The sequence below is a fragment of the Lissotriton vulgaris genome, chromosome 6, assembly GCF_964263255.1.
Source record: "Lissotriton vulgaris chromosome 6, aLisVul1.2, whole genome shotgun sequence".
In the NCBI taxonomy this organism is placed as follows: Eukaryota; Metazoa; Chordata; class Amphibia; order Caudata; family Salamandridae; genus Lissotriton; species Lissotriton vulgaris.
Genome location: NC_141694.1, coordinates 286,904,137 through 286,932,113, shown reverse-complemented (window position 1 = coordinate 286,932,113; position 27,977 = coordinate 286,904,137). Strand labels below are relative to the sequence as shown.

The window sequence follows — 27,977 nt, the reverse complement described above, 5'->3', positions numbered from 1 at the left end:
GTCCAGCCAAAACCCACTCCCCTTTGCCCCCCCCGTCCCCGGAACCCTCGCACCTGCATTAATGAAGAGGCTATTTTGATCTCCCCCCGGAGTTTGTTCAGGCCGTCAAGGCCACTCCCTCGGCCGACGTTTCTCTGGACACTTCCTGAAGCACACTGTCCATCCCTGCTCGGATCGTGGGCGAGTCGGGTCGCAAAGGCTGGGAAGCAGAGCGCCGCCTCCGAATCGACTGCCAGCCGTCCCTGGTGCTGCGCCGGCGGTGGGGCGTGGGAGTATCTCCTTCTGTCGCCGTGAGGCCCAGCACCTCGCAAACGTCCTGCAGAGACCGCAGCTGGTGCAGAGTCCCGTTCCATCGGAAAATGATTCTGAAGGGGTGGCCCCAAGAGTACTGCTTGCCATGTTCTCGCAAGAAGTCCGTGGCTATTTTAAATGATTTGTGTTTTTGCAGTGTGATTGCTGACAAGTCTTGAAAGAGGGCCACCTGTTGTCCTCGGAAAGTCAGGGGCTGCTGTCGTCGCGCTTCGCGAAGAATCCGCTCCTTTAAGGGGAAGTACGGAAGGAAGGCCAGAATGTCTGGCGGTGGTGCCGAAGCCCGTCGAGGCGGGCCCACTCTATGCGCTCTATCAATCCTCACAGGGAAGTCTCCGGGTTCCCCCAATATGTCTCGGAATAGGTCTCTCAAATAGGCGGTCTCGTCCTCCCCTTCGTCTTTAGACGGGACACCACGTACCCGAATGCTATTGCGCCTGGACCTGTTCTCAAGGTCCTCATTGTGGGTCTGGAGGTCGATGTGCTGATCCCTGAGCCTCAGGACCTCTTGTTGCAGGTGCGCGATCTCCTCGTCCCGGGAATGGCCCGCTTCCTCCACAGAGGACACTCTTTCTCCAAGCGAGTCGACTTCTCTTCTTACCTCGAGTACTTCCCCTGCCACCTCCTGCTTTAGCGCCTGGAAGTCCTCCCTGAGGGTGCCGAACAACGACTCCAGAAAGGATCTTGTCACCGGGGGTTCCCCCCCTTCCGCGCCCCGGGAGCCAGCCGGGGGGCTTGGGGCTGTCTGAACTCCGACCTGGCGTGGGGCTCCTCTGTTCAACATCTCGGGCAAGGTGCGGTCTCCTTTCTTTCCCCCTCTGGAGCTCGACATCTTGAGTGAGTGGGCGTGCTGTAGTCTGAGCTATAGGGCAATGTAGAAGCTTGGATGCCCCAGGTGTTCTTAGCGCCAAGACCCCCTAGCAGGCGTCGCTCCTCCGCTTATTTTCTACCAACAAGCCCCCAGGGCAATCAAAAGACTTGTGCAGGGAAGGGCGTTGCAGTCCACGGGAGGTCCCACCAGCCGATCAGCAGAACAGGAGGAGAGGCCTTGTAGTGGCGGCCGCTGATGTGTCTTCCCTCGCTCCACTAGCGGTCCACCGTTTCCTCGGGGTGCAGACCACAGCTCCGGACCCGCACCGTGCCACTCCCGTCGCCACTTCCGTCGGCCTGCAGGCCGTGCTATGCAGTGGGGCAGCGAGAAGTGCCCCGGGCCGCCCCTTTATCCGTCCTCACCAGCAGCGCAATCACTGCCCCTCCGTGCGCTAAGACCAGGAATTCCCAGTGGCTGCCCCTGATCCGCCGGGAGACTCCCGCAGCAGTCGCCGGCTCCCGTTCCGCTATGGAGAGGAGCAGAGGTCCAAGTCCAGCCCGTGCAGTCGCCCCTCACGACAGGCTCCTCTGAGGGGACCGGCCGGACCAGAGCAGGGCCCAAAACCCGAGTCTGTGTTGTGGGGGCCCTCCAATGCACCACCCGACCCGCCGCCGTCCCCGCCGTCCTCCCGGGGCGCGAAAGGGGCGGGCCTGGGGTCCGCGCGCCGCTCTGGCCCAACTGGGTCCCCGAATCCCCGGGCTGCCGTAGTCTACCTCCGTCGGCTCCTCCCTGCGTCACGCCGGCCGGGCTGCCGGCCGCTTCAACTCGTTCCGCCTCCTTCAGCGCCCAGCAGTGGCTCTCATCCGAGCACAGCTCCCCTTCCGGGTCTCCCGCTGCCTCTCCGGTGCCAGGCACGGACTCCCCGGCAGACGCCAGTCGCTGGTCTCTCGGGCCTCTGTCCGCCTCCAGGCCAGTCCTCACTCCACGGACCCCGATCGCCGCTCAGCAGGGGCTACAGGACCGCCAGCGGGTCCGGAATGCACCGCAGGGTCCCCGGCTCCGGTAGGCGTCTTTTCCGCTCGATCTGGGGGAGATCAGCGGCGTAGAAGCAGTGCAGGGCTACGGGAACACAGGAGCCCACGGAGAGTGCGTCCTGCTAGCCCGCCATCTTGGTCACGCCCCCGTCTTTAGAGTTTAAATGGAATTTTTTGGTTTATAAAATTTAGCACCATTTGGCAAACATCCCACACCTCCTCTTTACATTTTCAAACGGGCGCAGATCCAGGAATGGAGGCACAGTAAACAAAAAAAAAATACCTTTTCCAACCTTTGGCACTATGCGACAGATGTGCACACATGTTTGCATACGTTTAGAAGAACTGGATTTCTGTTGGTATGTCAAGTTTTGTGCCGATCCATGAAGGGCACACATTTAAAGGAGGAGGGTCAAGTGTGCAGAAGTCTGACAGGCATATCCGGTTCATCGCATGTTGGGGTGTCCTCGGAGGGAGGGGGCGACTGGATTCACCAGCTCTGCTGCGGCTTCAGGAGATGCACGACAATCATCAGCGGCGAGCACCGGAATCCCGCTGCGCGAAGATCAGATTTTTTGCAGATCGAGGGGTGTTAAATAAAGGCGAAGAGTCCCAAGCACAGAGCAGGGCCCTCAGCCGTCCCACGCTGCAGATGGCTGCAGCACATGAACCTGCAGGACTAACACCTGCTGCACACTGCCCGAAGCCAGGCAGAACTGTGGAGTGGTGCACGGCAGTCAAGGTCGAACAACAACAAAACTGCACTCACTGAAAAACAAAAAAGTTAATGCCCGGCACAGTTCACTAAAACCAAGCCCAAAGGCTCCAGATGGAGCTATTTTGGTATGTGGCACACGAGGCTCACCATTAACCATGTCGATGACTTATGTTTATATTAAAAAAAGTAAAAAAATAAAAACCAGAGGGGGGCCTTGTTTTCTGGTGTGCATTGTACATAGCTTCGAATGTCAGGGCTTTTTTGGGTTTGGTGGACCCATAACCATCTTACAGTGGCAAGAAATGTTAGTGCCAACTACAGTACTCTCGTCCTGCTCTAGAGATGTAAATATCCTTTTATCACATTATAAAAATATTTGGCAAATCGATCCAAAAGTGCTTTGTAGGGACATATGGATGCATTTACAAGCCACGCTGCCTGTGGCACCAGCCCCCCACAACAATAAGGGATTGTAGTACAGACACACACACTTGTGTCTGCAGAAAGACAGGGTGATGAGATTTGTGAGCCTAGAATTATTGGAGTAAAAGAAAAAAAAGATGGCGAGCAGCCGTTCAACTTTGCCTTCACCTGGTATCCACTTCTGAGACACTCTGGAGAGATAATGCTGCGAAGAAACACTCTGCCCATCGCGGCTCCACACAGGGTGGGTGGTGCGTTGGCCAGTAAGAGGGCATCAGTTAGCCATTCTAAAGAGCCACCCTTGACGTCTCTGGTCATTTGTATCCTGGCTTGGAGTGGGTGTCAAAGGGGCAGGGGCTCCCAATATTCCTCATACAACTGGGGTTTTACGGTAGATGGTCTTCAAACTTGAAGGTGGACAGTGACTGCATCATTACTTTTGGTCTCCAGCCCTTTCCTAAACGGGTGCAGTCCTAATGAACACAGGGATGTCGTTCCAGAGGCCAGGTCCATGCACAGAGAGGGCTCTTTGCCTTATATTTTATTTTTCTACTTCTTCATCCTCCAGTCTTCTAGTGCCTTGGCTGTGGGTATGCAGAGCGCCCGGAAGGGTGAGCTCGGACAGGTGGGTACAGGTCCGGGAGTGGTTCTTAACCACAACTAAGGCACCCCGCGCTCACTGGTGTGAAGCACCAGGACTGTGACTTAAAGCATCTTTCAAAATGCACGAACAGGTCAGATCATTCAGGGAGTTAAAGTCCACTCCCAACATCTTCACCGATCCGAAACGCCCAACGTTGGACCCTAGAAGGGCGCCCCCATCCATCAGAGCACAGTTAACGGGGCGCTATTAAACTAGGTAACACTTGAATACCTCTCAAACTGCACATGTGTAGTACAAGGGGTTACACAAAACGGTGTATACCAGCAGATTGTGTGCTTCAATGCATTCCACTCACACACACTTTGTAGGACAGATCGCAGCCATCACCCAAGAGATCTCACCGTTTACAAACAATCTGGCAAAAGACTAGAACTGACAAACTCGCCCGTCAGCCCATCGACTGCCTGCAATAGCATAGCAAAACAAAACCTAGCATAATAAAACACAACAAAACATAGCATAGCAAAACAAAACATAGCATAATAAAGCATAGCCAAACAAAGCATAGCATAACAAAACATAGCATAACAAAGCATAGCCAAACAAAGCATAGCATAACAAAACATAGCATAATAAAGCATAGCCAAACATAGCATAGCATAACAAAGCATATCATAGCAAAACAAAACATAGGATAGCAAAAATAAACATAGTCTAGCATACAGCATTGCTCCGCACCACCACAGCATCACTCAGGGGCACCACAACATCACTATGCGCTACTACAGCATCACTCGTCAGCATCACAATATCACTCAGCGCCACCACAGCATCAATCTGTGCAACCATTCAACAACACATGGTTCAAATATATTTTCTCAAAGTTTCAAGCTTTATTACAAATGTCACAAAAAGATGTTAATATTTCACTTCTGTTCTTGGATTTTCGTCACAATAAAATACACTGAACATAATCTTTCCCAAAGTTATTTACAAAAGTTTAAGCTATTGCCATTATAAATGACAATAACTTTTATTTAAGTATTAATTATTGAAAAAAAATTAAAAGCCATTATTATTTGTATTATCATTACATCTAACTCACGCAAATACAACACATTGCATTACAAATGCTATACGTGTCACATTTGCGAAAGTTATAACTATTGGCATTGTAAATGACAAAGCTATTAATTTCGCTATTTTCAAAACCAACACATAAATAACAAGCATTAGAAATGCAATAGGTCTCGCAGCATTAGAGTTAGTGCTTTTAGAATTGTTTATGGGTTTTTTTGTAAATCTTTAGCATGAGGTTGAGGGTGAGTGAGGGTGGGTGAGGGGTTGAGGGTGAGTGAGGGTGAGGCTGAGGGGTTGAGGGTGAGTGAGGGTGAGTGAGGGGTTGAGGGTGAGGGGTTGAGGGTGAGTGAGGGTGAGGGGTTGAGGGTGGGTGAGGGGTTGAGGGTGAGTGAGGGGTTGAGGGTGAGTGAGGGTGAGTGTGAGTGAGGGTGAGGGTGAGTGAGGGTGGGTGAGTGTGAGTGAGGGTGAGTGAGGGTGAGTGTGGGTGAGTGTGGGTGAGTGTGGGTGAGGGTGAGGGATTGAGGGTGAGGGGTTGAGGGTGAGGGGTTGAGGGTGAGTGAGGGTGAGGGGTTGAGGGTGAGTGGGGGTGAGTGAGGGTGAGGGGTTGAGGGTGAGTGAGGGTGAGGGGTTGAGGGTGAGTGAGGATGAGGGGTTGAGGGTGGGTGAGGGTGAGTGAGGGTGAGTGTGAGTGAGGGTGAGTGAGGGTGAGGGTGAGTGAGGGTGAGGGTGAGTGAAGGTGGGTGAGGGTGAGGGGTTGAGGGTGATTGAGGGTGAGGCGTTGAGGGTGAGTGAGGGTGAGGGGTTGAGGGTGAGTGAAGGTGAGGGTGAGTGAGGGTGAGGGGTTGAGGGTGAGTGAGGGTGAGTGAGGGTGAGGGGTTGAGGGTGAGTGAGGATGAGTGAGAGTGAGGGTGAGTGAGAGTGAGAGTGAGGGTGAGTGAGAGTGAGGGTGAGTGAGAGTGAGAGTGAGGGTGAGTGAGAGTGAGGGTGGGTGAGGGTGAGTGAGGGTGAGGGTGAGTGAGGGTGAGGGTGAGTGAGGGTGAGGGTAAGTGAGAGTGAGGGTGAGTGAGAGTGAGGGTGAGGGTGAGGGTGAGTGAGGGTGAGGCGTTGAGGGTGAGGTGTTGAGGGTGAGGTGTTGAGGGTGAGGTGTTGAGGGTGAGTGAGGGTGAGGTGTTGAGGGTGAGTGAGGGTGAGTGAGGGTGAGGGTGAGTGAGGGTGAGTGAGGGTGAGGGTGAGTGAGGGTGAGGCGTTGAGGGTGAGGCGTTGAGGGTGAGGCGTTGAGGGTGAGGTGTTGAGGGTGAGTGAGAGTGAGGGTGAGGGTGAGAGTGAGGGTGTGTGAGAGTGAGAGTGAGGGTGAGTGAGAGTGAGGGTGAGGGTGAGGGTGAAGGTGAGGGTGAGTGAGGGTGAGGCGTTGAGGGTGGGCAGAGAGAGTGAGGGGGCGGATGCATATTGCAGTGTGCTCGCTAGGAGTGGGCAGGATGCCACAATGTAGTCATTGCTAGGTGCGAGTATCAGGGAAGTGGATGAAGGGGCATGAGCTAGAATGTCAATGCAGTGGGGTGTGTGGGTGAGATTGTCCTAAGTGCATGGGTGTTCATGCTAGGGGTGTGTGGGTGTTATGTGGGCGGCAGTGGTTATTTGGGCAGGTGCCAGCAGTATGAGTATACGTTTTGTGGATTTAGTAGCAAGGATATGTGTGGTTGGTAGGTTGCAGGGAGATGAATGCTGGGCGTGAGTGCCGGGGGGGGGGCAGAGGGGTCGGTGTTAGTGCTGTGATTGTAGGGTCTGAATGTAGGTGTGCATGTGGCCGACAGTCATGGCTTAGGGTGTCGAAGGGAGAGCGTCAGGCCGCGTGGGAGCCAGGGCTCGCCTCTTCTGGGAAGGGCAGGCAGAAGCACACACTGCTGGTGTCTCTCCAGAGCCGCAGGAGCGGCCCGCCCTGAGCCATCAGACTGGAATCTCCCCCTGGAGCCAGCGGGGCTGGGCTGCTCCCAGGCACGGAAGGAGGTCAGGCACCAGCAGGGCCTGCGAGCCAGCTGCAGAGAGAGACATCTGAGCCAGGGCGGGATGTGAGGCTGAAACCGCAGTAGAAACAGATACACAACGAAAAGGAAGGGAGGGGGCAGAGAGGGAGGATGACACCACACAGGGAAACAAACAATAGCGAGAGAGGGGAAAAAGACCGGGAGAGGAAGCATCTCAGAGGAGAGAGTGACATGCGATGAGGGGGACAGTGGCTTCCCATGAAGAGAAACGCATATACAACAGAGAGAAAGTGACAGAGATGAAGGGAATGGGAAAAATGCCCAGCAGGGGCCTATTTAAAAGTATTCTCTCAGGGATAAAAGAAAGCCGATGAGGAAGGGGGGTGTTTGGATTGAAGGAGCGATAGGAGGGGAGGAAGGATTCAAGAGTGAAAAATGCGACACGGAGGGAAGGTGAGGGGGCGGAGCGGGGAGGGGGCGGAGAGGGGAGAGGTGCGACACGGAAGAGAGGGGAGGGGGGAGGAGAAATGAGCAAGGATATGTGTGGTTGGTAGGTTGCAGGGAGATGAATGCTGGGCGTGAGTGCCGGGGGGGGGGGGGGCAGAGGGGTCGGTGTTAGTGCTGTGATTGTAGGGTCTGAATGTAGGTGTGCATGTGGCCGACAGTCATGGCTTAGGGTGTCGAAGGGAGAGCGTCAGGCCGCGTGGGAGCCAGGGCTCGCCTCTTCTGGGAAGGGCAGGCAGAAGCACACACTGCTGGTGTCTCTCCAGAGCCGCAGGAGCGGCCCGCCCTGAGCCATCAGACTGGAATCTCCCCCTGGAGCCAGCGGGGCTGGGTTGCTCCCAGGCACGGAAGGAGGTCAGGCACCAGCAGGGCCTGCGAGCCAGCTGCAGAGAGAGACATCTGAGCCAGGGCGGGATGTGAGGCTGAAACCGCAGTAGAAACAGATACACAACGAAAAGGAAGGGAGGGGGCAGAGAGGGAGGATGACACCACACAGGGAAACAAACAATAGCGAGAGAGGGGAAAAAGACCGGGAGAGGAAGCATCTCAGAGGAGAGAGTGACATGCGATGAGGGGGACAGTGGCTTCCCATGAAGAGAAACGCATATACAACAGAGAGAAAGTGACAGAGATGAAGGGAATGGGAAAAATGCCCAGCAGGGGCCTATTTAAAAGTATTCTCTCAGGGATAAAAGAAAGCCGATGAGGAAGGGGGGTGTTTGGATTGAAGGAGCGATAGGAGGGGAGGAAGGATTCAAGAGTGAAAAATGCGACACGGACGGCACACGTTTGAGACCCCATAGAAGTAACACGGCGGGAAGGGGAGGGGGCGGAACGGGGGCGGAGAGGGGAGAGGTGCGAGTAAAATAAACAACAAAAAAAGAAGCCGGAGGGAAGAGAGGGGAGGGGGGAGGAGAAATGCGACACGGCGGGAAGGGGAGGGGGCGGAACGGGGAGAGTAAGCAAGATCTGCAGAGCAAGGACATCTCCTGGCGATAGAGCTCAGTGAGTCATTCAAGAGATGTGCATTCAGCAAGTGTCGGCTTCTAAGGACAGCAGCTCGGGTGGTCAATGCATTGGCCGAAGGGCACTATGAATCCAAGAGGCAGCTCGGTGGGTTGCTGTGGAGCTCCAGGTGTATGTTGCAGGCCACACGTTCCATTGCTGGTAACATAGCTCAGACCCGCATGTAACACTGACGGCACACGTTTGAGACCCCATAGAAGTAACACGGCGGGAAGGGGAGGGGGCGGAACGGGGGCGGAGAGGGGAGAGGTGCGAGTAAAATAAACAAAAAAAAAGAAGCCGGAGGGAAGAGAGGGGAGGGGGGAGGAGAAATGCGACACGGCGGGAAGGGGAGGGGGCGGAACGGGGAGAGTAAGCAAGATCTGCAGAGCAAGGACATCTCCTGGCGATAGAGCTCAGTGAGTCATTCAAGAGATGTGCATTCAGCAAGTGTCGGCTTCTAAGGACAGCAGCTCGGGTGGTCAATGCATTGGCCGAAGGGCACTATGAATCCAAGAGGCAGCTCGGTGGGTTGCTGTGGAGCTCCAGGTGTATGTTGCAGGCCACACGTTCCATTGCTGGTAACATAGCTCAGACCCGCATGTAACACTGACGGCACACGTTTGAGACCCCATAGAAGTAACACGGCGGGGAGGGGGCGGAACGGGGGCGGAGAGGGGAGAGGTGCGAGTAAAATAAACAAAAAAAAGAAGCCGGAGGGAAGAGAGGGGAGGGGGGAGGAGAAATGCGACACGGCGGGAAGGGGAGGGGGCGGAACGGGGAGAGTAAGCAAGATCTGCAGAGCAAAGACATCTCCTGGCGATAGAGCTCAGTGAGTCATTCAAGAGATGTGCATTCAGCAAGTGTCGGCTTCTAAGGACAGCAGCTCGGGTGGTCAATGCATTGGCCGAAGGGCACTATGAATCCAAGAGGCAGCTCGGTGGGTTGCTGTGGAGCTCCAGGTGTATGTTGCAGGCCACACGTTCCATTGCTGGTAACATAGCTCAGACCCGCATGTAACACTGACGGCACACGTTTGAGACCCCATAGAAGTAACACGGCGGGAAGGGGAGGGGGCGGAACGGGGGCGGAGAGGGGAGAGGTGCGAGTAAAATAAACAAAAAAAAAGAAGCCGGAGGGAAGAGAGGGGAGGGGGGAGGAGAAATGCGACACGGCGGAAAGGGGAGGGGGCGGAACGGGGGCGGAGAGGGGAGAGTAGGCAAGGCGACACGGCGGGAGGGGGCGGAGCGGGTAAACAAACACGGACGTGCACGCGCCCGTGACTTTTAAGGTCAATGCGCATGCGCATAAGCTTAATGCGCATGCGCATTGACCTTAAAAGTCACGGGCACTGCAAGGAATCGCCACGATTCCTTGCAAGTTAGATAAAGAGTCGATGAGCCCCTATAGTCTCGCTTGCTCGATGCGCATGCGCATCGACAGGCGAGACCTAAAAATTTGTCATTTACAAGACCAATAGCTCAAACTTTCCTAATGCGAGACCTATTGCATTGCAAATGCTTGTTTTAACTGGTTTGAGACTGTTCTTATTTCTCGCACTATTAGGCTTTTTTGCTTACGTAGTTCATGATTGAACCAGGGATGGTGACTGTTTGTCCGAATGGGCTTCCTATGCTGCTTAGAGGAATATTGTCTCTTCTTGTCCGCAAAGCTTTCCATTAAGGCTTCAGTTAGATTTTCCCAGGCTCTTAATCTTTTTCCCTTCCCGGCTTCTGGTGGCTCTGAACTTGCGGATTCCTCTGAACTTCCTTCGCTCGTGCCCACTTGGTGGTATACTTCTGCCATTACCTTCTCAATCCCTATTACTCGACATTTCAGTTGTCTTAAGTTGTAGGCACCTGGCGTGGAAAGTAGATTTTTAGTTGCTGTCAGCCTGGCCGAAAGTTGCTCCAATTGCAATGATTGTGGCATGTGATCGCTCTATATGCGTGACAGGATTTAGAATGTTTCCGTCTGTTGAGCTACAGATTCACTCACTATATTATGATCGATGGTTGAACTTTTCCTGCAGGTGAATCCTCTTTTGTATTTCCATTGAGCTGTATCAATCCTAATATTTCAAATTGTCATCTAAAGTTATGTCCCTTTTTATTTGGATTCCCTGGGGTAATACATACATTTATATTAAAGTCACCGGAGATGATGAACTGTGCCTGACAATACAGCCTTTGTAGGGATTTTATTATTCCGGACAACATGTTCATGTGCTTGTCTTTTGTTTCCTCGCTTGGGTGAATGTACACATTAAGTAGTATTAGTATTGTTAAAGTTGCATCATTCTTATGCTGTTCCAGCTTGGTTACAAGAACCCACTTCATCCCTATGGATAGTTTTTCTAATGACAAATCCAATTTGGTCGAGAATTCCGAGGACAAACCGCCCCTTGGGTGTCCACATTTTGCTGATTTTATTGCTGGCTCATGATGACAAGAAAAACCTAGAATATTGTAGGGTGTTATGCTCCACGTTTCTTGGGCTAAGATGATGATATACGATTGCAGGAATTCCAATACAACGTGGTCAGTCGAGTCGTCTTCGGTGCAGTTGTCGAAGACAGAAAACAGGCTGGAAGGGGCGCCGCCAAGTCAGTTGCTGGTATTCTGTTCTTGCATCTCTATAGCATCTAACTTCTTTTTTTCTGGTGCCAGGGCCTTCCCTAATTACTAAATTTAGGGGAGTGTAGGGTAGTAGCAAATGTTCTACTTAACTCTAGGGTTGCCTCACCCTCTCAATGACCACTTCCTCTGGTAAGTGGGCATTACCCTGTCCCAGAGTTCCAAATTCTGCCATCACAAAGACAACAATACGAAAGCCTCACGTTGCGTGTTTGCCGACTTCTTTATTGACACCATGCTGGAAACTAGAACGGCAGCACCCTCACATGACTAAAGTGTCCAAATGCCTTGTTGTGCCAGACGCGTTTCTGGAAGAGTTTCCTTTTCTCAATGGCAGGCACGAGGGGAACACAGAGGGCAAAGGTATCACTGCACTTCCTGCGTGTTTTTCAAGTCTTATCACAGTGGGCGTGGCTTAAGTGCATTTTGGTAGTTGGAGTCCGTTATTATCAACCCTTCGTGGGTGCCTCTCATTCTGTTCCTCCATTATAGTTTACCTTTGGTAGGATGCCAGGCAGCTTTCTGTGCAAGTATTCAACCTTCTGTGACATCACAAGCAACTCAATAAGCGCCACTCACTTACATCAGCTCTCAGGACTTGCTCAGGTAGCAATGGGGCTTTCCGTGACACTTTAGTCACGGGAGCTGCCGTTCTTGTTTTCAGCATGGTGTCAATAAAGAAGTCGGCAAGCACGCAACGTGAGGCTTTCCAATTTTTGGGTTTCGTATATATATGTAATATAGCCTGAAAACACAATATTAGGCTCCAAAACTGCTATCATTGCATGTAAATCTTTTACATTTGACAAAATAAAGACATAGAAGTCACCATATGATATATGTAAAGAAGAAAACTGCCCTTTGAAACACACAACCTTTATTTTCAAAGGTAAAAAAGGCAGGATCATAGAGGCAGATTTAGCCTAGGCAGGCTGCATAGGAACAATTGGAAAAATTGGCGCCGTGCCTTTAAGACCTCCAGGAACCCCCAGGTTCCCATCATGCACCATAGGTGACAGTTGGGTCAATTCTTTTTTCCTGCTCCTTCTGTGAGGATCCTGGAGCATTAAGCTCGCCAGTTGGTGATTTTTTAATATCACTTTTTTTCTGGTAAAAAGTTAATTTATTTTACTTCACTCGACGTCTTTAATACTTAGCTACTAATTCTACTATTTTTTTTCTGATTTGTGGCAATTTTTTCCTGTCCAAATGCTGGCCTGTGGAAAAAAAGATGGCTAAGTCAGACCCTAATTCGGTCTGTATTACTAGTTTAAAAGAAGAGAAGTGTCCCGTGCACACAATAAATTAGTGGTTTTCTTGTGAAGACCTTGATTTTTGTAGCGGTAGTATCGAAAAGGATTCAAAAGGATCAGTATGGTAAGGTATTGAAGATTTTTAATGATCAGTACATCCAAGAAGAAATGTTCGGGATAAAGTAAAAAAGCAGACACGTGTTTCGTCACACTGTGTAGCGGCTGTGACTCATCAGGGCTGGAAACGCTGTAATGGCGTTTGAGGTCTAAAAGGCGGTCATGGAAAGAAACAGGCAATCTTGCAGAAATGTTTGCGCTAGAGGACGGGTGTGTCCCGTAAACCGCTCTGTAAGTGGGTATAGAGGCACGGGTCAGTGCGGAAATTACTGTCCTCATCCGGGTAATGGATGAGGACAGTAATTTCCGCCAACTTTTCGGGGAATGTCCAGGCCACGCTCATAGACATGCCCTTTGATGGCCGTTGCCTCTTTGGCGACAAGGCGGACAGTGCGCTGGAGCGTTTCAAGGAATCCAGGGCTACGGCCAAGTCCTTGGGCCTAGGCCAACACCAGCAAACCTCCGATTTTTGCCCCTTTCGTGGCCAAGGAAGTTGCACCCCCACACGTCCAGCCAGCCACAGGCCTCAGAACCAGTCACAACGCGGTCGCAGGCGTGGTTACCGCCGCGGTGGTGCCGGGGTACAACAGCAATGTCAGTCCACATCCGCTCCCGCAGCATCTGCCTCAAAGCCTTCCTAGTACGGCATTTCAGGCCCATTCAACGCCAGAGGCGGAGGCAGGGTTCGCCATCACCTGCCACACTGGCGTATCATCACGTTGGACAGGTTGGTGCTTCAAATTGTCTGAAGGGGCTACTCCCTCCCCTTCGAGGCGGCCACTGCAGCACCACCGCATGTCGGGGATCACTTGTGACTTCTGCAGGAGGAAGTTATGGCCCTCTTGGCCAAGGGGGCCATTGAGCACGTTCCAGGGCCAGAAGTAAGACATGGTTGCTACTCCCACTACTTTCTGGTACCCAAGAAGGGCAAAGGAGGCCTACACCCTATCTTGGACCTACGGAGCGTCAACGGCTTCCTCCGGAAGGAGAAGTTCAAGATGCTGACTCTGGCTCAGGTCCTAGCTGCCCTGGACCCAGGAGACTGGATAGTAGCGATGAACTTGCGCAACGCGTATTTCCACATCCCCGTCCTACCGGCGCTACCTGCGGTTCATGGTAGGCCATGAGCACTTTCAGTTTACTGTGCTCCCCTTCTGCCTTACCAGCGCCCTACCGGGTGTTCACGAAAGTGATGGCGGTGGTCGCAGCTCATCTGCGCAAATCAGGGGTTTCAGTCTTCCCCTATCTCGACGATTGGTTGTTGAAGGCGGGCTCGCCCCAAACAGTCGTCTTCCCACCTCGAGACTACGGCCGACCTCCTGCACTTGCTGGGGTTCTCCATCAACGTGCCGAAGTCACACCTGTGCCCCTCTCAGAAGCTCCTTTTCATCTGAGCGGTTCTGGACTCGGCGAAGTTTCGGGTTCATCCCCTGTGCAGCGGGTTAGGAATATTCAGGCTCTGATTACGATCTTTCAGCCTTTGTCCTGAGTCTCTGTCAGGTTGACGCTGCGGCTCCCGGGGCTGATGGCCTCCTTCATCCTTCTGGTGCATCACGCCAGGTGGGGATGAGGGCTCTGCAGTGGGACCTGGATTTTTAGTGGGCACTGCATCAGGGCAACCTGTCCGACCACGTCCTGATCTCGGAGGGCACTGCGAGTCAGTTGCAGTGGTGGCTCATGAACCTTGATTGGGTCAGTGGCAGATCTCTCTCCCTACCCCAACCGGAGCACGTAGTGGTGACTGATGCACATCTCCTGGGATGGGGGGGCCACATGCGAGAGAGGGAGATCAGAGGCCTCTGGTCTCCGGTGGAGTCCCTGCTCCATATCAACCTTCTGGAGCTGCAGGCGATCCTACTTGCACTAAAGGCATTCCTTCCCTCTGTCCGGGGAAGTGTAGTGCAGGTGTTCAGACAATACCACTGCCATGTGGTGGGGTGGGGTCGTGGACCCCTTGCCAAGAGGCTCTGCGCCTCTGGCAATGGCTGAAACACCAGGGCGTCACCCTGGTGGTTCAACACCTGGCAGGTTCCCTGAACGCCAGGCCGGACGAACTCAGCCGCCGGTGCATGATGGATCACGAATGGCGTCTGAACTCTGACGTGGCGCAAGGTCTCTTCTAGCAGTGGGGAGATCATTGGTTAGATCTCTTCGCCACCTAAGAGAATGCGCAATGTCATCAGTTCTGCGCGTTGAAATTTCCAAGGCGGTACTCGCTCTGCAACGCTTTTCGTCGCGAGTGGAGCTGCGGTCTGTTGTACGCCTTTCCGCCTATACCACTTCTACCAAGAGTGCTGAAGAAGATCAGGCGAGACCGGGCCCAAGTCATCCTTGTGGCTCCGGACTGGGCACGAAGATACTGGTATCCCGAGCTACTCAGCATGTCAGTCGAGCCCCCGATTCTTCTGCCTCTTCAGGAGGACCTTCTGTCACAGCAGCAGGGGACGGTCCTCCACCCGAACCTGTCCAGTCTCCACCTACATGCGTGGAGATTGAGCGGCGACAGTTGAGGCCATTTGACTTGCCTCCTGAAGTTTGCGATGCGATTCTGGCAGCCAGGTGTCCCTCCACAAAAACGGTATATGCCTGAAGGTGGAACAAATTTGTGGCATGGTGCACAGCAAAGGCTGTGGATCCACTCCCTGCCCCCCTTTTAGAAGTTCTCCTCTTCCTCCTTTCTCTTGCCCAGCAGGGCTCTGCTCTAGGCACTATCAAGGGCTACCTCTCGGCCACTTCAGCCTTCTTAAGGCTTCCTGATCAGCCTTCTCTTTTCAAGTCCCCTGTTGTAAATAGATTCTTTAAAGGCATCACACACCTGTTCCCTTCGTGATGCCTCAGTGGGACTTGAATCTTGTTCTAACGTATCTGATGTGCGCTCCCTTTGAGCCACTTCATAACTGTCCTCTGCGTCTTCTGACTCTTAAGACTGCATTCCTGGTTGCCATCACCTCTGCCAGGAGAGTGAGTGAGCTCCAGGCTCTATCTTCTAAACCTCCTTTCCGCTCTGTCCATCCGGACAAGGTTGTTCTAAGGACTCGTCCTGCTTTCCTGCCCAAGGTGGTCACAGCCTTTCATATCGGGCAGTCCATCACCTTGCCCACCTTCTATCTGCCTCTGCATCCCTCGAAAGAGGAAGAGAGGTTCCACTGTCTGGGCCCAAAACGTGCACTCTCATTCTATCTGGACCGCACACGCCAGTTCCGGGTGGACAACCAGCTCTTTGTTGGAAACGTGGGCGCAAAGAAGGGACGGGCGGTTCACAAGGGGACCATCTCTCAGTGGGTCGTCTTGTGCATTAAGGTATGCTACTCCTTGGCGAAAAAGGAGCCCCCAGGTAGGGTGCGAGCCCATTCCACTCTGGCCACGGCAGCTGCTAATGCCCTGGGTCGGGGAGTCCCCTTGCAGGACATCTGCCAGGCAGCTACGTGGGCCTTGCTGCACACGTTTGCTAGACACTCTACTGCCTGGACAGCCAGGTCCGGAGAAATGGCTTTTCGCAGACCCACCACCGGGGTTGGTATTGCTGGGTATCTATTCTAAGGTAAGGAATCTAGCACTAACCTGTTTCTTTCAGATGCACAAGTTACTTACCTTCGGTAACGATATATCTGTAAGAAACAGTAGTTAGTGTTAGATTCCTTACCTCCCTACCCATCCTCCCCGTTCTGCGAACCGATATCTAGGGTTAAGGACATCCCTTTCAGGGCCCTAGTTTCATTGCACCAGTGTCGGTTTCTATCATGGCTCTGCGTTCCTGGCGTGGAAAGCTATGTACAGAGCTGACGTCAGCGCGCGAGGACTCCAACCTCATCCCGGCGATCACGCCGACTACGACGAACGCGCTGCCGCAGACTATGCCTAGCGACGCGCAGGGGTACTGCTGACGAATACTTTCTTGATCCAGTCTGATGCCTGGGGATATTCTAAGGTAAAGAATCTTAACACTAACTACTGTTTCTTACGGATATATCGTTACGGAAGGTAAGTAACTTGTGCGTTTGGGTAATATGTTGGTAAAATGGTTTGATATGCTGGTATTCGTCCGCAGGGTGCGGGAATGGACCTGCTACTCTATTCAGTGCTTATGACTATTGATGAGTATCCCCTGGAAGAGAAGGATAAGTTACTAGCCTGTAATCCTAGTTCTCTACCAGGGGTATACTCATCAGTCATAAGCAACCCTCCCTCCTCCCCGGGCGAATAACAGGCCTATATATGTACCTGTTACCCATACTGTGATTACACGCCGTCCGAAAGAACTGACCTAACTGTCACCTGTGATGCATGATGGGAGCCTGGGGGTTCCAGGATGTCTTAAAGGCACGGCGCCAATTTTTTCAATTGTTTCCTATGCAGCCTGTCTAGGCTAAATCTGCCTCTATGATCCTACCTTTTTTACCTTTGAAAATAAAGGTGTGTGTGTTTCAAAGCAAACTCAGGGCAGTTTTCTTCTTTACATATATCATATATGGTGACTCATGTGTCTTTATTTTGTCAAATGTAAAAGATTTACATGCAATGATGGCAATTTTGGAGCCTAATATTGTGTTTTCAGGCTGCATATGTATATGCTTTTTTTTCTATATATATGGGTATTTATGTATATATGTGTTTATATATCTGTATATATGCAAGAAGGGTAGAGGCAGCCACCAGGGACTGACCCCTGGTAAGGCCCCCCCCACACTCAAAAAAATAGTGTACAGAGAGGATTGTGGCAGATCTTTTTCTGGCAGAATACAAAGGGCATCACCCACTGGAGGGAATGAATTTGAGCCTGACATTTCACTACAGGTACCATAATGCTTTGCACCGCAGTTCACCGCGGCACCCACCAGAGGGAAATCACCGTGATAAAATAGAAGCAATTACCTGGTTCCTGTGTGTGATGTACGGCCCCCGGATGCCTGAAGCTCCCCCTCCGAAGAAGGCCAAAGGTTGGCCGAAATGCATCAGGAACATCGGAGCACTTCTACTGCTGAAATAAATAATCAACATTACCGCGATGTGTGCGGCTCATTCTTTCCATCTAGGAGAGGCTTTGGTAATATGTATGTGTGTATATATATCTATATACTTACATATATATTATTGGCCATTGCTCCAGGGTCCCATGCGTGGACGGGACTATTCAGTGCTTATGACTTTGATGACTTTGAAGAGAACTAGGATTACAGGTAAGTAACTTATCCTTCCTGACCTCCTGAGAGCATTGGCAGTCGCCCATGGGGGTCAGAAACCTGTCTGTGGTGGCAGGCTGGTCAGGACCAGTCAGCCAGCCCACTAGTCGTTGGTAGGTTTTTAGAAGGCATCTCTTAGGTGTCCTCTGGGTGCATGTATTAATAAATCCATCACTGGAATCTTTTAGGGTTCATGTATACAAGATGATCGATACCAAAAATCTTTGGTTTCAGTGTAGCCATCATGCAGCTGGGGAGTATATGTACAGCACATACACTCTGGCAGTAATTGAACTGGCCAGCACTGGGCGGCTCATGCAGATATGTCCACACATGCAGTATAGTGCACCCTGCCTTAGGGTGACTTAACCTAGACTGCATTCAGTGTATGTAGGCCTGGCACACAGGGCTGTGTGCCGTGTTTTATTTTCACTTTTGCCTGCACCAAGACACGCAGCCTGCAATGGCAGTCTGCATGAGTTAGGTGAGGGGTCCCTTAGTGTGGCAAAATACATGCTTCAGCCCTTAGGGACCCTCTTTGGTACCCATACCCTAGGTACCTGGGGTACAATTTACTAGGGACCGTGGTGCTGAATTGGGAGAACAGTTGTACAGTTTTGGAAAAGAGATCTGGCACTGGGGACCCTGATAGGACGAATCCAGTGCATTTCTAGTCAAAGTTGTATTGACTACTAGGCAAGAATTGGGGGTGACCATGTCAAAAAGGGGCACTCTCCTACAAGAACTGTTTAATGACCTTATGGTATGATATATGTAATGCTTCTAAACATGTATAATGTTTATATTTTGTATTTTTTTTATCACTTTAGACTGATGAAGTTCATGCTAAAGATAATACAAGACCTGGCACTAATTCTGCAGGTAAATGTTCATCCTTCCACTCTATGCACTCCAAAGTAAATGTTTCATGTTTATTTGATTGGAATAGATATGCATTATAAATATATGTATCTTTAGAAAGGTGTGCTAACTAAAAATCATAAATTTTAGTTATGTAGTTGGATGAGCTGCTTGAAATGTTTACCAGGTTTATTTTTGATGCTTGGCATTCCCTGTTGATTCATACAAGAGAAGCTGCACGGAAGCATATGAAAATATACACAGTTTATTCTGTTGTCCTTCTATCCCTTCTCACCACCTGGTGAGCTGAGGCAGGACAAGAATGCATCTCTTTTTTAGTTACCCTTGTACAGGCTTTATAACTTCTGTGCCTGGATGAAAATTCCTCAGAGTAATTTCTCTATTAGTAGTTCTGATCTTCCGTGTGTTTTTTGCGTGGTTGACCGTGCATCATAAGGTCGGTAGGTGGCAGCTGACTGGTAGCATTGCAGCATAGGACTTTTACTTGTATGATTGAGAAGTGTTTCCGGACTCTTGTGATACAATTTGTGTTTCCCCTTGATTTGGGAACAGTCCTTTTAGCTCAACCCTTCATGTGACTTGTATGGAAACCCCATGCAGTATGAGGGGTTCTTTGCGAGGGCACAAATCATGCAGCACAAATAATGGTTCATTGCAGAATATTGGGCCTGTTTAAGCTTTTGTGTCCCTCGAGTAATACCTAGGGCTACTCCTCTAATAATCATTATCACCCTTGTCAGGTTTCTGGACACAGTCTACTGGTTTCATCTTGTGAGCAGCTCTGCTTTCAGATCTGCATTTAGAAAACATCCCCCCCCCCCCCCCCCCAAATCAGGATCTCTTAATTTTGCAATGATTCAAAACTGTCCTGTGAATTAATCTGAGTAATTTCCTTCTGTGTTGAGGTGAAAGCTTTCTGGAAATAGGAGAGACTGCCCTTTGGGAGGCCTCGCCTTTCTCTCCAGTCCTTCCTTATAGCACTGAAGCCTTAGCGGAAGACAACTAGTTTTTATGAAACTTGAGGAGCCACAACATAACTTGTCTAGCCTGATAGGAGAACCAAATGAGACTGCATCTGGTAATATTATGCTGGGACCATTTCAGGACAGCACCTATTCGGGATCTATACTATCCCAGATCACCCTTCACCCTGTAGGGACACACTTTTTTTTTTGTACTGTGAAATTTTAATTATTAGGTATTGCTCCAGGCTTTGATTCCACAACTGTTCAAACCAATTTTATACAACTTAAATTTCTAAATATTGCATGGTTTTAAGGTGCAGTGGTACCCTAACTTTAAAAGCAAGATTACTTGCTTGCCAGTGGGGTTCTAGTAAGTGCAGTGATGCTGCAGTTCCCGATGGTGCCAAAATTGCAGTGAAGTGATTTGTAAGCTATTGACCCCTAAAGGTTGGTATCCTCTGTGTACTCGCTGTAAATGCTCAGTTCATTCCCAGCATCAGCATTCTGCATGTTAAATCTTTCACTTTTGAGACCAGTTGAGGGTGTAACTGGTCATCTTTCGCTGTATGTGATGCCTTTGATCGCAATCAATCAATCAATCACTGATTTGTATAGCGCGCTACTCACCCCGAAGGGTCTCTAGGCGCTTTGGGGAGGGGTCCGTTACTGCTCGAAAAGCCAGGTCTTGAGGTGCTTCCTGAATGAAAGGTTGTCCTGGGTCAACCGTAGGTAGATGGGGAGGGAGTTCCATGTCTTCGCCGCCAGGTAGGAGAAGGATCTTCCTCCAGCGGTGGCTCTGCGAATGCGTGGTATAGCGGCGAGGGCGAGGCTGGCCGATTGTAGCTGGCGGGTGGGTTTGTAGAAAGTGAGGCGGCTGTTGAGGTACTTTGGGCCCATGTCGTGGAGAGCCTTGTGTGCGTGGGTGAGGAGTCTGAACGTGATCCTCTTGTTGATGGGGAGCCAGTGCAGGTCTCTCAGGTGGGTCGAGATGTGGCTGTGGCGAGGGATGTCCAAGATGAGTCGTGCGGAGGCGTACTGTATGCGCTGGAGTCTTTTCTGTAGTTTTGCAGTGGTTCCCGCGTAGAGGGTGTTCCCGTAGTCCAGTCGGCTGGTGACGAGTGCCTGGGTGACTGTCTTCCTGGTTTCGGTGGGGATCCATCGGAAGATCTTGCGGAGCATGCACAGGGTGTTGAAGCACGATTAAGATACGTCGTTGACTTGTATGGTCATCGAGAGGGAGGAGTCCAGGATGAAGCCCAGGTTTCGTGCGTGGTCCGTTGGTTTGGGGGTGGTGCCCAGGGCAGGGGGCCACAAGGAATTGTCCCAGGCGGCGGGTGATGATCCCAAGATGATAGCTTGTCTGAGTTCAGTTTCAGGTGGCTGTTTTTCATCCACTCGGCGACGTCTTTCATCCCTTCGTGGAGGCTGGCTCTGGCGGTGGCGGGGTCGTTGGTGAGGGAGAGGATCAGCTGGGTGTCGGCGTAGGAGATGATGTTGAGGTTGTGTTGGCGTGCGATGGCTGCGAGGGGGCTCATGTAGACGTTGAAGAGGGTGGGGCTGAGTGAGGATCCTTGTGGTACGCCGCAGATGACTTTGGTGGCCTCGGAACTGACCGGGGGGAGGCGGACTCTCTGGGTTCTTCCGGCGAGGAATGAGATGATCCACTCCAGAACCTTCCGTTGGATTCCGATGTTGCTGAGGCGCTGAGCTAGGGTGCGGTGGCAGACAGTGTTGAACGCCGCAGATAGGTTCAGGAGGATGAGGGCCGCTGTTTCCCCGTTGTCGAGCAGGGATCTGATGTAGTCGGTGGCTCCGATGAGGGCGGTCTCGGTGCTGTGGTTGGCTCGGAAACTGGACTGCGAAGGGTCGAGGGATCCGTTTGTTTCGAGGAAGACGGCGAGCTGTCTGTTGACGATCTTCTTGATGACTTTGGCAGGAAAAGAGAGGAGCAAGATGGGGCGGAAGTTCTTGAGGTCGGTGGGGCCCGCTGTTGGTTTCTTCAGGAAGTTACTGAGCTCGGCGTGCTTCCAGCTCTCCGGGAAGGGCGCGGTGTTGGAGATGTTGATGATGTCCCGGAGTGGGGTGCGATGATGGAGTCGGGTTTGTTGTAGACGTGGGGGGGGGCAGGGGTCGGTTGGTGATCCGGAGTGGATGGTGTTAATTGTGCGGGTGGTGTCTTCGGCGCTGACCGGGGTCCAGTTGCAGAGGTGGTGGTGGGGGGCGTTGGTTCTGTGGTTGGGTGCGTGGTCTGTGCGCCAAAGCTATTGTGTATGTTGGCGATCTTGCGGTGGAAGAAGGTGGCGAGTGAGTCGCAGAGGTCTTGCGAGGGTGTGATGTCGTTGTTTCCGGCGTTGGGGTTGGAGAAATCTTTGACGATGCTGAAGAGTTCCTTGCTGTTGTGGGTGTTGTAGTCTAGTCGTTCTTTGAAAGTTGTCCTTTTGGTGGTGTGTATCAGCTGGTGGTGTTTGTGGGTGGCGTTCTTAAGGGCAGTCCTTTTTTCTGTGGTCTAGTCGTGGCGCCAGGCTTTCTTGAGGGTGCGATTCAGAAAAGGGGGTGGTGATGGACAGAGTCTCTGAATTAAACAGAACACTCATACCCAATCAACAGATCAGGGCTTGATCCATCACCGTTTTTTAGCTCACTGCACCATCCCAGCTCAGAACCTGGCTACATGCAAATTAGTCTGTCCCTGGCCCAGTGCATCATGGGAACAGGGCAGACCAAACTACCAAGCCAATTCTTATACTGGGAAGGAAACAAGCTTCCGGGGACCGGTTTCTGGCATTACAGCCGTCTTCGGCCCGGCTTGTTTGAATCCTGATGCAATGAGCAAGGGACTCACATCTGAGTATACCCTTCCACGCTTATGGTGGACAAAACGATTCAGAAAAGGGGGGTGGTCATGGACAGAGTATCTGAATTAAACAGAACACTCATACCCAGTCAACAGATCAGGGCTTGATCCATCACCGTTTTTTAGCTCACTGCACCATCCCAGCTCAGAACCTGGCTACATGCAAATTAGTCTGTCCCTGGCCCAGTGCATCATGGGAACAGGGCAGACCAAACTACCAAGCCAATTCTTATACTGGGAAGGAAACAAGCCCTTTTTCTGAATCGTTTTTCTCGAGGGTGCGGCAGTTTTTCTTGGATGTTTTGAGTTCGTCGGTGAACCAGGAGGCTTTCTTGCTGCCGGGTCTGCTGGAAGATTTCTTCAGTGGTGCGTGGTCGTCGGCACAGTTGGTGAGCCACTGTGTGAAGGTGCGGGCTGCTTCGTTGGGGTCCGTTGCGCTGGCGGGAAGGTTTAGGCTGAGGGAGGTGGTGAGCTGGGCGGCGATGATCTTGCTCCAGCTCCTGTGAGGAACCTGTTGCGGCTGGTGGTGGGTCGTGGTTCTTTTGAAGCTGAAGTGGACACAGCTGTGATCCGTCCAATAAAGTCGGTGGAGTGGCTGAAGATTTGCTTGCTGGAGGAGAAGACTGGGTCAAGCGTGTGGACGGTGTAGTGGGTGGGAGTGTTCACCAGTTGCTTGAGTCCGAGGTTGTCCACTAGGGCGGTGGTGTTACAATCCTTGTTGTACTCCAGGTGGAAGTTGAGGTCCCCTAGGAGGATGTAGTCAGCGGAGGGGAGGGCGTGCGGGCTGATTAAGTCCGCAATGTCTTCGCTGAACTGGGTGCGTGGTCCCGGGGGTCTGTAGATGAGGGTGCCTCTGAGGGTGGTCTTGGGGTCGATGTGTATCTGGAAGTAGAGGTGCGCGGCGGTGAGGGTGTCGTCGGAGTTGGTCGTGATGCAGGATACAAAGCTTTTTCACGATGACCATATATTTGATAACTCATGCTCCACTTTGATTTTCCGATTGACCACATTGGCATTTGTACTTTAAAGCTGTTTTGCAGAAATACCATTAAACTGTAGCCCGGTATCAACCCCAGTTTCCTTTTTATCCGGTTGGTCATATCCTATTCAGGCCAAGTACTTAAGAGGCTCTCCAACTGTTTTCTGTGTCCAGTCCGGACTCACTGCACCAGGACAAAGCAGCCGTCGTTGGGCGCTCGCATCGCTGAGGCTCACTTTGAGAGTTGACCAGCTGCCTTGATTTCTCCTCTTCCAGCTGTTTGTCCCTGACCGCGAGGTGCATCTTTACACACCGTCCCAGTCGACCAAACTTCCCTGCTCCCAAGCCCTCTGGCCTGGGTCCAGATGAACTGGCTGTCTCTCCGTGCTCCGAGACCCCTTTCAACCTGAGCCCGCGTTTGGGAACCCTTGACTTGCCTGCAACTTCCCCTGGGCAGCCTCTTTTCAGGTTGGCCCACCTTCTCCGTAGCATGCCAGCTACCAACCTCACCAGCACCCTGCTCCCAGTAGAACCCGAGCGGTTCCCAAGGAACTGCTGGTAGTACTTAAAAACTTTGGCCCACTACTATTTCGATTCCAGACGGTGAACTCCTGAAACAGTACCTACCTTATATGAATCTTTGACTTTTCCTCCCATAGGATTGCATTGTGCATAAAAGCGCACAGGTTTGAAACGTTCACTTATCTGTGAATATTTTGATCAAATACTGTGCTTACCTCGAAACAAAGTTGTTGAGTTTGAAATAAATAAAAATATATATATACATGTGTGTTTGTGTGTGTGTGTAGATGTATAAATATATATATATATATATATATATATATATATATATATATATATATATATATATATATATATATATATATATATATATATAGTGTTATTTTTCTAAATTGATCTCAGATTATTTTTTGAGTCTCATTTATTGTCTGTGTAGGAAGCTGGCTCTTTATGTGCTATACCAATAAATGGTTCTATAGTGTAAAGAGTCCAGAGATTCCCCCAGAATTGTACAGGGCTCAGTGTAAACACAAAGCACTCTGTGGTAGTGTGGGCAAGCGGTCTTAGGCCTAACACTGAGGAGTGTGTAGGAGATGTGTTAAACACACACAGTGACTAATAAACGAGACACTTTTCAAAAAAAGAGATCCACGCCAATTTTTAAAAAAATAAGCTTCTTTCTTGATGTATTTTAAGACCAAGATTTACGTTCAAAGGCGAGTATGTTTTTCAATAAAAACATTTTTCTCTTTAAAAAGTTGACACAGTGCAATTTTTCAGTACAGCAATGTTAAAGAATTGGAGGAAAACAAGTATGCAGTTTTGCAGGTAAGTACACGATCTATGAATCCGGTCTTTATGGTTTCAGGTCAACACCAGGCAAGGTTCAACTTAGTAATAAGATTGCACCTCAAGTGTCACAGGGGTGGCCCTGTGCCGAGATTAAATACAATGCACTCTATGGCTTCCCTGGTATTTACAATATGAAGAAGAAAAAAAAAGACTTAAACATTGTAGGGGCAGATCTACTCATACAGATATATACTCCCTTGAGATATAGTGTACCCTGGCTCAGGGCTTGTAAGGCCTGCTCGAGGGGTGACTTTAAAGATTTAACATGTCGCACAGTCGGGGTGCTATGTTGACTTTGTCATTTTCATCTGCACCGAGGCATGCAGGCTGCAGTGGCAGTTTGCATGGCCTTTGTGAGTGGTCCCTAAGGAGACCCTCTTCAATCCCAATGCCCTACGTTTCAGGAGTACCATTTACTAGGGACTTAGTCGGGTTACAGTTTTAGGGAAGGATCTCTGGCACAGGGGACCCTGCGCTCTTCCAATCGAAAACCCATCATTTTCCAGGCAAAATGTGGCGCTCTAACCATGTCAAAAGGGGCACTTTCTCACACCGAGTTCAACAAATGCTTAGCACTACCTTCTGATAAGCCTAATGACTCACCCACACTGCCCCAAAAGAGAGCGTTTGAATTATCCTCTTTAGTCTGTAAACCAATTGTGAACCCACAGCGCTCTTCGTTTTAATATACCATATAGAGAGCCTGCTTCTTACAAGTGCGGATCACTCTGTCCCGGAGTTCCTAATTTCACCACACACAAGATGGTGGAATTCTCTATTTTGTGTTTCCTTCAGCCTACTACGTGGTATTTGATTCCAAACACCATATGTTCCAGTGTAGCTGGTAAACCCATTTAGACGAGTGCCCAGTACATACCTTAAGGTGGCTTCCCTGTTCACTTGTAATATCCAGCAATGGAACTAGACATAACTGGGTCATATCTACTCATGCGGATATGTCCTTACGTGTGCTATAATGCACCCGGCCTTAGGGGCTCCAAGGCCTGCTGTAAGGGTGACTTGCATATAGACCATGTTGTGCCTTTGACATGTCATGTTTGCAAACATGGTTTTCACCATGTCATGCAGGCTACCATGTCTTTGTGGAATGTGGGTGTGTGTCCCTTAGGCTGGCATGAGATGTGCTGCTGCCCTTAGGGGATCCTCTTTACTACTCTAGGTACCAGGGTACAATTTGCTAGGGACTTACAGTGGTGCTAAAGTCCTTAGCCAATTGTAAAAACAATACAACATCACTTTGTTGTAAGGAAATGGCGCTGGCACGGAGGTCTGGTTAGCAGGCCTTAGTGCACTGTCTGAGTCGTAAATCATAATCCAGTAGCTAAAAAGGGGACAAAAAGTGGGACAACTGCAACAAAAACTGTTCCTTCTCACTTTTAGCCACACTGAAAGCCTAGTTGTGAATAAGTCTGAACAGCGTCTGCAGTGAAATAACATGCTTAATCTTGTCACTGCAAGTTTAAGCCAGTCTTATTTGGCATGCACCACTTGTTACACACCCTGGTTTTGTGGGCTTCAAAACACTTCTTAGTGGTATCATAGCTAAGGTTGAAACTAGGCTATTTTGCAGGTCAGTGTTTATATAGGAGAGATAATGCCCAAAGTTCAGAACAAACTTCAGTGGTGGAATTCAATTTTATGACTGTGTTCATAAAAATAGTATTTAAGTGCAGATATTCCTGGCCGGTTTATTGGCACAGTTTTAGGATATACAGTCAATAAACTGCACAACATGATAGCTGACTATCATGTTGACCCTTTGCAGACACCACACTCTGCTCATTTGGAGTAGTAGGTATTTTTGGTTTTGAGTTTGTGATGGTGCCCCAAGAATCTTCACAGCATTGGAAATTCTAGAGTGTCAAAAATGAGTCTGTTCAGTTGAATAGCATTTTCTGGAGTCTCTAATATGCTGAGATATTTCCTACTTTATGCCATGATGTATAACATGTTTTGCTAACCACACATACAACTCATAACCTGCTGTCTCAGGAGCTCGGTACTAGTTCCAGATTCACATGCAAACAATCTAAACTTCGAAAGAGCACTATTAGAGACCAAACTATGAAAGCTTATCTAGGGATGACTGAATGGCACATCAGCTTTGTCTCTGTGCATGCGGGTGCCTATCGTTTTGATAGATGCTTGTGGGGCTCTGAGAATATAGGTGTTGGAGCTGGTGTAAGTTGGAGAGCTGGCTATTGAGAAGGCATGCAGTGCCAAGCTGGTTGGAGTGTTGAGAATTACTCATAAATAAACCTTGAAGAAGAAACTTACCTCTGAGTGCTGCATCCTCACTTTCACAATTAGTCCTGACAAGTTGAAAAGTGTAGTGTAGTAGAGCGAATTATGTGCTTTTGGTCAGTGTCTCAACAAGTTAATTGCAGACATGCTATCTTCGGATATCAAATTGTTTTCAACCGTTGAAGATATTCTCCGCTTTAGATGACAGAAATATGCAAACCATATGCATTGATAGCAGTAATCATTGTTACAGTTAAGTAACTTGTTTTGCATACCCCACTGGAACATTGCGATTGTTTTCCTCTTAGTTATTGTCAGGGAGAAGATGATCTGTTACGCCTCATCCTCCAAAAGCAAATGTAATGTTCGAAGAAGTAAATTTACACTGTACGTGTGTTTTGAAGGTTTGAAAATGTATAGATTTTTCTTTTCAGAGATGTGGTCAGAAGCTATTAAAATCCTGAAGGGAGAATACACTGTGCGTGCAATTAAAGAACACAAAATGGATCAAGCAATTATCTTCTGCAGAACTAAAATTGATTGCGATAACATGGAGGAATACTTTATCCAGCAAGGAGGAGGTATTTTTTAAATGACAAGAAAATATTTTATTTAAATTGATGTCAGTTTACTTTGCATGCCATTTTCTATGTTCTAAGGATTCTAAAACAAATTTGTTTTAGTAGGTTTCAGTAAAATGAAAATAAATAGTCTTGCCATTGAACATTTAATTATAATAATGCTTTCAATTCTCATTCTTTGTTACCTTTTCAGGCCCGGATAAAAAAGGGCACCAATTTTCCTGTGTGTGCCTTCATGGGGATAGAAAACCTCAAGAAAGAAAACAAAACCTGGAAAGATTTAAGGTAAGAAAGAAACTGCTTTGTGCTTTTTCTTTTCCTCTTCATTGTGAGCTTATGTTATATGATTTGCTAGCTTTCATAGATCTCAAAACCCCTGTCAGAGGGCCATGTGGCAAGCAGGAGCTACTGGGCACAACTG

At 50.0% G+C, this 27,977-nt stretch overlaps 1 protein-coding gene across 1 annotated transcript in view; it reads left to right on the top strand.

Moving 5' to 3' along the window:
• DDX1 (DEAD-box helicase 1) overlaps positions 1-27,977 on the top strand; it is a 344,760-nt gene that overhangs the window by 257,150 nt on the left and 59,633 nt on the right. Inside the window, exons 18-20 of the mRNA XM_086926316.1 lie at positions 18,487-18,538; positions 27,410-27,556; positions 27,750-27,841. Of these exons, the coding sequence (XP_086782442.1) occupies positions 18,487-18,538; positions 27,410-27,556; positions 27,750-27,841 (291 nt within the window). The remainder of the gene's footprint in view (positions 1-18,486; positions 18,539-27,409; positions 27,557-27,749; positions 27,842-27,977) is intronic.